This window comes from Mercurialis annua, linkage group LG1-X (genome assembly GCF_937616625.2).
Source record: "Mercurialis annua linkage group LG1-X, ddMerAnnu1.2, whole genome shotgun sequence".
Lineage (NCBI taxonomy): Eukaryota > Viridiplantae > Streptophyta > Magnoliopsida > Malpighiales > Euphorbiaceae > Mercurialis > Mercurialis annua.
In genome coordinates this window covers 69,950,045-69,960,743 of record NC_065570.1, presented here as the reverse complement: position 1 = coordinate 69,960,743, position 10,699 = coordinate 69,950,045, and the positions used below count along the sequence as shown (strand labels likewise).

At 31.5% G+C, this 10,699-nt stretch overlaps 1 protein-coding gene across 2 annotated transcripts; it reads left to right on the top strand.

The window, feature by feature from the left end:
* Positions 1–3,074: 3,074 nt before the first annotated feature.
* LOC126665716 (fructose-1,6-bisphosphatase, cytosolic) lies at positions 3,075–7,451 on the top strand. 2 transcript variants are annotated; one of them, XM_050358592.2, is made up of 12 exons: positions 3,077–3,564; positions 3,795–3,842; positions 3,940–4,014; positions 4,092–4,153; positions 4,268–4,334; positions 4,470–4,583; positions 4,797–4,883; positions 5,157–5,227; positions 5,308–5,373; positions 6,465–6,551; positions 6,666–6,741; positions 7,220–7,451. In XM_050358592.2, the coding sequence occupies exons 1-12, from the start codon at positions 3,406–3,408 to the stop codon at positions 7,331–7,333; spliced, it is 1,026 nt and encodes a 341-aa protein (XP_050214549.1). In that variant the 5' UTR covers positions 3,077–3,405; the 3' UTR covers positions 7,334–7,451. The 2 variants fall into 2 exon arrangements, with proteins under 2 accessions (XP_050214552.1, XP_050214549.1); XM_050358595.2 differs by lacking the exon at positions 5,308–5,373 and having other exon boundaries at positions 3,075–3,564.
* The last annotated feature ends 3,248 nt before the right edge of the window (positions 7,452–10,699 follow it).

The window sequence follows — 10,699 nt, the reverse complement described above, 5'->3', positions numbered from 1 at the left end:
AAGTTGGCATCTAAAAGTACGACCTTTCATTTTGTTTCAAATTTAACACCAAAGTAAAATTCGATATATTTTTTCTGACTAAAAATTACTAATCATAAATACTCTAATTGAAAGATAATAATATTTGACGTCGGTCGTCTTTTATTAATAGTTTAATGAATAATTTAGTCAACAAAAATACACTGAAATGATAAATTTGATAAAAAAATGAAAGGTTATGATTTTATATGGCAACTTTTAAAGGTCGTGGTTGAAATAAAATTTTGTGTAAAGGTTGTGATTTTTTATATAATTTACCCTTTTTTATATGTTTAATGATTTCATTAATTGTTATAAATATATAAATAAATGTACTTTATATTTTGGCCAAACCCCCAAAAAATACTAAATCTTTTCAATTTTTGTCAGTTATGGCCAAATCTTTCAAAATTAGAAAATATACCCGTTTTTGCATATTATGTTCATTTTATAGCCATTTTTTGAACCGGTTCGTTTTTTTTATTGTGATTAAATCTTTTTAGTGACACAACACGCAAATGTTTGATATTTTATTGTGATTACATTTTTTAAAAATTTATATACATTGTTGTCATGTTGGCAAAAAAATTGGTTTGATTCAAATTTGGCTATAAAAAAAATATAATATGCAAAAACGGATTATATTTGCTAATTTTGAAAGGTTTACTCATAACTGATTTTTTAGAAAGTTTGGCTTTATATTTTAATATTTTTAAATATAATTTTGTTATTTATATATTTTTCCTTGTTCTATATCTTTTTAAAAAATATATATATCATTTTTCAAAATGTATTTTCCATTACCGTTTTCGTAGTGCTATAGCAGCATGATTTAAATTTTAAACATCCAAGGCTCTGATATTGAGCAAAGTATTGAGAAAAAAGATGGTGGAATTAAAATATATAGTGAATGGATACTTTAATTTCCCGGGAAGCAAAGCGATTTAATTGCACGGTTTTTGGAGAATGAGTGCAACTTTGGAAAGATATGATCCAGTTCATGAATGGGTTTATGGTGCACCGATGAAAAAAAAAGCAGGTGGATTAAGATTTTCTCTAATTCAAATAAATTTGAGGAGGTCAAGTTTACGATATACATTGTTTAGTATAAAATAAATAGCGTAAATCAATTCAATTATTTTTTTTTATAATAATTTTTATCTACATCATCCATTTAATAATAAAATGTTGTGTTTTTAATAAACTTAACCCCCTCAAATTCATTTAAACTCGAAAAGCTACACTTTATTAATTTTTTTCTAAAAAATTGTGCCATGGACTTCATTATGCGATCCATCATTATGTTCAAAAGTCCAGTCCAAAATAAAATGCCTATAAAGAAAGATACAAAAAGATATATTAAAACTAAAAAATAATCATACTCTTATTCAAATAATTTGATACTACTTGTTGTTGAAACGTCATTAGTGTATTTGTGAATACTCAAGATATCAGTAGTTGACAATTTGAAGCTTCTCTTTCCATAAATCTCAAGTTGGAAGCTTCTCTCTCCATTGTAACATAAGAAATTGTTGACAATTTGGAACGGGACAATTACCTAACTAGAAAATTAGTGTTTTGAGAGAAATTTTTAGGTACGTCATCCGTAGATTAAGCCATTTATAATATAACACCTCATTAAAATAATGGTAATAGGTGCAATATAGTCATCATTTTAATGAAGTGTTGTATTATGAGTGGTTAGTTTACGGATGACGTGGTAGACTCGGTCTATCTAAGAATTTTTCGTGTTTTGATAAAAAAATTGGATAGGAAAAGATAAGATTAAGTATTTTTTTAGCATGCAATTTCAAAAGTCAAACTATTGTTTTTTCTTTACTCTTGCAAAGGGAAAAATGAACATAATCATTATTTGAAGGATAAACCCATATAGAGGCCCTTTTATTATATTATTTTTGTTCAAAAAGTCCTTATACTATTTTTTTATTTTTCAGGTCCCTCTACTTACATAATTTTTGATTTTCAAGTCCTTTTTTAGTTTTTTCTGAAAATCAGAATTTTGTCAAGTACAGGGACCTGAAGAACAAAAAAATAATATAAGGATTTTTTGAACAAAAATGATATAGTATAAAGAACTCTAGATAGGTTTAGCTTTATTTGAAAGATAAGATTGATTAAGCAGTCACATGCAGCAATTGGGCATGAACAACATCTTATTGCAATTTAAAAGAATTTATTCTTACTTATCCCGATGTCATCAGGGCGGAGCTAGGACTAAAAAGTTAGAGAGGCTAATTTAACCTTGAAGGAGTTGTTTTCTTAGAAAACTTTGAAGGCGCTAATAGTATGAAAAAAAAATATAAAGAAAGGATTTTTATAAAAAAAAAAGTTTAGGAGAAGCCCCTCACCCTCTAAGATGAAAAATTATTGTACGTAACTGTTGCATCATGCAACAAATTATTACGTTAGCCATGTAAAATAATTGATAATAAAAGAATTAATTAATAATTAAAATATTCTCTATTACAAATACTCATTAGCTTGTTGTAAATATGACATGACACAACTAATGCATGAGATAAACACTAATTACACAAATTTAAAAACGATGTCGAGAAATCCATAACGCGAACGGAAGAGACGAACAAACTAGCGTGAACGGAGGAGACGAACGGAAAAACGAACAAAAAAATAACCGGATGAGACGAACTGAAAATCAAACAGGAAAGAAGAAGAAAAGAGAATTTTGAGAGAGAAGAGAAAGAAGGGAAAAAAAGAGTGATTATTTAAAAGTTTAACCTAAAATAAGATAAGACTTCAATATATAATGAATACTTTTGTAAATAAATTAGAAAATTAGATAGCGACGGAAAATATAAAAAAAATAGATTAAAATGATGTAAATATTTTGTAAAAATAGATAATTAGAAAATAATCTCAAAAATTAATAATATAAAAATAAAGGATAAGAATTGGTAATATCACTTAAAGATATTTTTTTTTGAAACGAGATACTTTTTTATTATATTATTAAAAAACAATACTACTAGTATTTAAAAAAGTGCAGCACCACCACCTCGTCATCCATCCCAAAAAAAGAAAGAAGAGAGCCAAAAGCCACATAACCGTCGAATCAGATACCCAATGACGACGAAAGGCGTTATCTCTAGTGACGGCCACACACATCACTACCACTCTATATTCCCGCCACGTGTCACACGAAACTTCCATCTACAGCAGGTACCATACGCCCTTATCGCTTTCATTTAGCAATCAGCAGTGTCCCCGTTTCTCCTCGAACCAAGTAAACCAATCTCACCAACAATATATATCATAATAAACCTTATATTTATCCTCTACTCTACCTGAAAAAATAAAGGTTTGAATTTGATTCTTGTGTTTGTGCTGAGACTCAGAGAGTGAGAGATGGATCACGCAGCGGACGCGTATCGGACTGATTTGATGACCATAACGAGACACGCGTTGAATGAGCAATCGAGGCATCCTGATTCGCGCGGTGATTTCACTATTTTGCTTAATCATATTGTTCTTGGTTGCAAATTCGTTTGCTCTGCTGTTAACAAGGTCTTTCTCTTTCTTTTTCTGTCTCCGTTTTTCATTTCTAATTTTTTCTTCTTGTCTTGAAGTGGGTTCTTGATTTTTTTGTTTTTGGCCCCACGGCCTTTTTAAAAGTTATTTTTTGGATTGGTATTTGTGGATTTTGAAAATTTCAATGTTTTTTCTTAGTCAATTTAATGAACTAAGACAAATTATCAAGGGAAATTGCTTCTTTTACTGGAGTTTGACATTTGCAGGCTGGTCTTGCCAAGCTTATTGGACTTGCTGGGGAGACAAATGTTCAGGCAAGTTATATTTACAGTGGGTCCCGATTAATTTATTTTCTTTTTGTGACTCTTTTTGTTAACTAGTTGAGCTCAATTTTGTTATTTATGGCTGTAGGGTGAGGAGCAAAAGAAATTGGATGTGCTTTCTAATGAAGTATTTATCAAGGCTTTAGTAAGCAGTGGCAGAACTGTAAGTATGGGAGTTACAATTTTTTTCTAAATTTTCTTTTGGATTTTATGTTTTCTAACAGTGACATATTGTGGCAGAGCATTCTTGTCTCGGAAGAAGATGAAGAAGCAACATTTGTTGAAACTTCCAAGCGCGGAAAGTATTTGCCTGTACTTTCACTTGTTTACCAATTATTCTGTTGTTTATCTATGAATTCGTGATTAGATGATATCTTAATTTGAACATGGTATAAATATGTTGTTTATATGAGCAGGTACTGTGTTGTTTTCGATCCCTTGGATGGTTCCTCTAACATCGATTGTGGTGTTTCCATTGGAACAGTATGTCCTCCATTTTTAAACCATGATAAACTTTTAGAATGCTTTACTTACTGATGTGGTAAAAAAGAAGGGGTGGTTGTTTTGGATTGAGTACCTTGACGATGCATTTTTATAAATATCTTCTGTTTCATCTAGATTTTTGGAATTTACATGGTGAAAGATGGCACTGAACCGACTCTAGATGATGTCTTGCAACCTGGGAAAAATATGGTTGCTGCTGGCTATTGCATGTATGGAAGCTCTTGCATGGTATGGAATTTTGCCTTCCTTCTGGCTTTTGTAAATTTTGATAATTTTCTTGAACTCACCTGATTTGTTGTTTTTTACGGCATTTCAATCTGAGGCACTGGCTTGTTGATTCGAGATAGTGTCCTTAATTTTGGAGCTTCAGGAATCATAATACTTGATACTGCACTAGATTACCGGCACTTGATATGTCGATACTTGTTTATGATTTTGCAGTTTGTGTTGAGCACTGGAAACGGTGTTAATGGCTTCACTCTTGATCCATCCCTTGGAGAGTTCATTCTTACTCACCCTGATATTAAGGTATGCTGCATAAAAGTTTTGTGTCAATTTCTTCAAACATTTTTTTATTTTATTGTTTCTCACCCTCCTTTCAGTTCAAAGTAGCCTAGTGCCTTGTAGTACATGTGAAAATTCTTGCAATAAGTTGAACTGTTAATTCCCATTGCAGGATGTTGCAATTATAAGAAATTTAATATTTTGTCTCTTAATGTAGAATTCATGGAGTGTTTGCTATATCTTTCTGACACTTTGTTAAGCATTCCTTTCACATTCCTGCCTCCTTTCCCTGTATAGATTCCAAAAAAGGGAAAGATTTATTCAGTAAATGAAGGAAATGCTAAGCACTGGGATGGTCCAACAGCCAAGTATGTGGTATTTATTTAAAACTCGTATTACTTTTGGAATGGGTTCTTTACTTCAATTTATTGATAAGATATGGCCTTAGGTATGTAGAAAATTGCAAGTTCCCGAAGGATGGTTCTTCGCCAAAGTCTCTAAGATATGTTGGAAGGTATCATGGATACTCTTTTAGTAGCTGTAATTTTTTTGGTTCAAATTTGGTAGTATTTTCTCCAAGATGGTCCTTGCTGTCATTATCGATTTATATTTCTGATCATTTTATAATGCTTTATTTGAAAATTTGTTTTATAGTGTTTGCATTCACCCCCTCATGTCTTTACTTAGCTGTTTCATTGTCTTCTGCATTCTTGGTCTTTATTGGCTGTGCCACTTCTCCTTTTCCTTTTTTCTTTTTTTCTGTATTTCTCTTTTCCTCTTGCGGAATCTGATGCATCACCAGCAATTAAATGACTTACTTTCTTTAGACTTGAGCCTTCTCTATCTTATATATTTTCTTGGACAGCTTTCCACTTCAACCACTAAGATCATAAAACAATGATATCTTTGTAGCAGAATCTAATTTGAGACTAACGATATGTTTTTGTTGAATTGCTTTGTTAAACAATGTTAGTTCATCTGGTCTTTCTCTAACTGTGAAAGAAACCCCGAGTCAACCCCCCTTCATCTAAGTTTTATAGGCAAATTTCACCTTGCAAGCCTGCAATCAAAGTGCAGCAAATAGCAAAGCTGAGAGTCAATAATACGGTCAATAGTTTCTTGGTCATTCTGGATAGTTGACTGGTGCTGCTCTAGCCACATCTGGTCAATACTTTTTTTTAATGTTTGGATATTTTGGCCAGTTAACATATAATAGACTTTACGGTAATCGTCCTTATTGTGTTACTTGATGCTTCTTATGAAGAATTCACTATTTACGGTCATTTTTTCAACTCTTTCCTTTGCATGAATGATTGTGGTTGATTACCTTATTAATCACCACAAAAGTACTCTTGTTTTATTAGATGTGAATTATTTATGGAGTCGTAGAGATAATGTTTCTATTTGTATTCTCTGCATTTTCTTGTGTCCTGCAATTGGTCAAAAAATGGAATATCTGTTGAATGTCTTTATTCCGTGAATTGGAGGGTCCTGATTTTACTGAAATTTGGTTATGACTGTATCTGGGTATGTTCTAGTTTGCTATGTGACTATGTTCAAATAGAATTTCTTAGCTTTTAATAACAATAATGCCTTTATAAACAGCATGGTAGCTGATGTCCATCGCACATTCCTTTACGGAGGGATATTTTTGTACCCTGGTGATAAGAAGAGCCCTAGTGGTAAACTGCGGTAAGTTTTTTCATATAATTGTATTTATACTTTTCCAATGAAATTTGGTCAACCTATGTCGTCTGTCGTGGATTCAGTTCGTACTCACTTTGATTAACACTTCTGTGGCTCTAGTGTTTTGTATGAAGTCTTCCCAATGTCGTTTTTGGTGGAAGAAGCAGGAGGCCAGGCCTTTACCGGCCAGCAACGGGTATGAACTTTGCTCTTCTTGTTATTCAACCGAGTCTCATCTGTGTTATGGAAACTTCAAATATGCAAATGTTTCTTTGAGTGGGAGTAAAAAATTTTGCTTTTTTAAGACATATAAATATTGAGTTTCAGAGGTTAAGATAAGAAGGTTTCCGAAAAAAGAAACAAAACATCGAAATGTAAAACTCAACAAGTTTTCGTGCAACATAAGATTTTACTGCACCATTACTTAGTTTGAGACAAAGAAAATATTTTACCGTCTCCTTGAACTGAAGCTTCCACAGGTAAACCAGTGAACCTCGCTTGGCATGAAATTATAGAAATTCATGGAATCATTATATATATGTGAATATGAGATGTTTCTTTCCTGAAAGTAAATAGAAATGGCGGTGAGAAATCGCCTTTTATGTCCTCATCATGGACAATTTCTGCTGTTCTTCTTGTTCTTATTATATGACACAATCCAATCATCTTGGCAGGCACTCGACTTGGAACCAAAGAATATACACGAGAGATCTCCCATATTTCTCGGAAGCACTGAAGATGTTGAGGAAATCAAAGCGCTTTACGCTGCGGAACAGAAAAGCGCCTGAAGGAATCAATCATTCATCAGTCAGTCCTACTTTACATAAGCCCTTGTTGATTGTATAATGGCTACTTGACCACATTTCTGATCTTATATATTCATATTAAGCAAACTCTCTTTCTCAAGTTTTTCCTTATCGGAGATATTCTTCGATGAATAAAATTTTGGTCGATTCACTTTTAATAATGTTAACAATATTCAGTGATGAATTTTGACCAATATGAATTTTATTTGTACGCAGCAGTACTAAGTTATTGACATCAAATATCGATAGTTGTTCTCATGACTAAAAAGTTTTAATAATTTAATAATCAACAAATTCATATTTAAAATAGATTAAAGAATTAGTGATCGAGTCCTATAAGAGGTCAAAGAGAACAGTGCTTGATTATATGTTTGCAGTGTCAACTTAGCAGCTAAGCTATTGGGCAGGGGGCGTGCAAAAATCTAACGGAACTTAATTAAACTGATTCGAGTGATATGGACCATATGGTTTGATTTGAAGTATTTTTAAAATGGAGATGATTCTTTTAATTAAAAATATTAAAAATTTAAGTTGGATTTAGTTTGATTTGAATTAGATATACCCTCCTACAATTAAAAATTCGATGATAAATATGTTTTTATGTTTGAATATTTTACTATCCAAAAAGTTATTCCTTTTGTTTCGAATTGATAGGCCATTTAATTATTTTCTCGCTTTAAAATTATAAACCACCTTCTAAATTTGATAAACAATATAAGTAGGACTTTTGTTTACCCTTAGTGAACGTTTAGTTATTATTAATTCTCTTCTTATAGCTAAAGCTACTTTTACATTTAGTTGAAACATTTATCTCTGCGTATTGTGTCAAAACTCATTGAATAAATATTATCTTATAATTAATTTAAGATTAATTGTGATAACTCCTTGATTAAAAAAACGTCTGAAATAATATTCCAGATTTTAAATTTGTGACCGAAATTAACTCATTTCAGTCATTTTGATCAACCAATGATAATATTTTATATTTTTGGGTCAATTAATGATAAAATTGAATAGTTTCTGTCCTTCAACTTGTTCATATTATATAATATTTTTAATTGATCTTAAAATAGAGAAAATTATTGTTTAGGTGGAATCCGACGTGGCTTAATGAACTTGAGTTAGTTCAAATATGCCCCCAATGTTTAGCATATGGTTCAAGTATGCGCTTTATGTATAAAAATGTTCGAATATGCCCTTCATGTATAAAAATATCTGAATATGCCCTTCATGTATAAAAAGGTTCAAATGTGCCCTTTATGTATAAAAAGGATCAAATATGTCCTTCTTATATAAAAAGGTTCAAAGTGAATTTAAGCATCAAAATACTCCGCTTGATAACCCTGCGAGCCTGGTCGAGCTTTAGTAACATTTTTTATTCTTTATTACTATATATATAAACACAATAAAATCTTTATTTTTGTTCTTAAAATTTAATTTTAAACATTCATACATATAATCAAGTCGAATCAAGCTGTTTGAGTTTCAATTATTCTATCAAGTTTGAACTCAAACTTTTAAAATGATATTTTGTCAAATTAAGTTTCAAACTTTAAATTTTAAAATCAAATCGATCTCGAAAGTGAATGTATTTTTCTTAAAATCTACTCTATTATTGCTAATATCAAGTGATAGTAATATCTTTTGATACGAGACAAATTTTTTAAAGCTTCAATAGGCCATTTCATTTGATTAACTTGGATAATTTAATCTCAAACCAAACCCAAAATTAAAAATCTAGTTTTTTTATATCAAAACTGAACTAACGAACCGAAATTTATAATCAAACCGACCGAAAGTCATCAGCTTGGTCGATTAACTTGGTCAATCGATAATTTTGCTCACCCTTATTAGTGATATTTGAACCTGTTCATATATGAATAGCGTATTTGAATCTGTTCACATATAAATGGTGTATTTGCACTTTTTCGTACATGAAAGGTATATTCGAATTTTTTTATTAATGAATTAAGGGCATATTTGAACTTTTTCATACATGAAGGGCATATTTGAACCGTATGTTAGACATTGAGGGCATATTGAACCACCTCATGTTCAAAAAGCCACGTCAGATTCCAGCTAGGTAAGAATTGACGGGTTTCCAATGGTGTTAGAAAGAGGGGTTTATTTGAGCATTTTTAAAAACGTTAGGTATGTTTTAGCACCATTCCGAACATAGAAAGCCAATTTGATCTTCAAGTTAAACATGGAGGGCATATCTGACCCTTTTTCTTTTAAATAATCGTCGTACTGTTTATTTTTTTTTAATTAATTTGAAATTTTAAATATCCAACAATTACTAAACCGGGTTTTTCTCCACGTGTCAATTAATTAAATAACGAACAAAGGATCAAATCGCCCCCTCAACTTGGCACGAAATATCAAATAAGTCATTCTCGCCGCTTTTGGTACAAACAAACCCAAAAGTTGCGTTTTTAGCTCAAAAAGCTCCTCCCCCACTCTCACCCAAGCAAGTGTGTTACACTCTCCATAAAAAAAATGAAAAAAGTTTAAAAAGACCCTTAATATTTAATTTATCTCTTAAATTAATTCTCAATAAATTTAATTTTCATTTACATCTTTTAATTTTTAAAAATTCAGTAATTAATTGAATTTTTAATAAAAATTTAAGGGATCTTTTTTTCTCTTTTTCCCATTTCTTCTTCTTCCCCCTTCTTCTTCTCCCTTTTTCTTCTTCTTTCTCCTTCTTTTTTCCCTTCTCCGGCCACCAACCACTAAAACAGATTGTTCATCTTTTTTGGGATGAACAGATCTGTTCATCCCAAAAAGGATGAATAGCTCGTTCATCCCTCTTGGGATGAACAAACGAGCTGTTCATCTCAAGAGGGATGAACAGATCTGTTCATCCCTCTTGGGATGAACAGTTCGTTCATCCCAAAAGGGATGAACAAAATCTTTTGGGATGAACTCACGCTGTTCATCCCAAAAGGGATGAACAAATAGATCTGTTCATCCCTTTTGGGATGAACAAGTAGGTGAATTTCGGTGGCGGCGGGTGGCGGTTTCCGATGTGTTAGAATTAGGTTTATTTAGGTTTAATTAAATTTAATTAGTGTTAAATGGGGTTTAATTGTATTTAATTAGGATTTAATTAGGATTAATTACATTTAAAAATTATAATTAGTAAATCCCACTCTCTTGAGGGATCTTTTTGATATGAAAATACAAGTTGCGGGTTTTTTTGATACGAAAACGCAAGTTATGGGTTAGTTTGTACCAAAAGCGGCGAGAATGACTTTTTTGATATTTTGTGCCAAGTTGAGGGGGTGAATTGATCCTTTGTTCATTAAATAACTTACACCAAACAAATTTCCAAAGTGTATCACA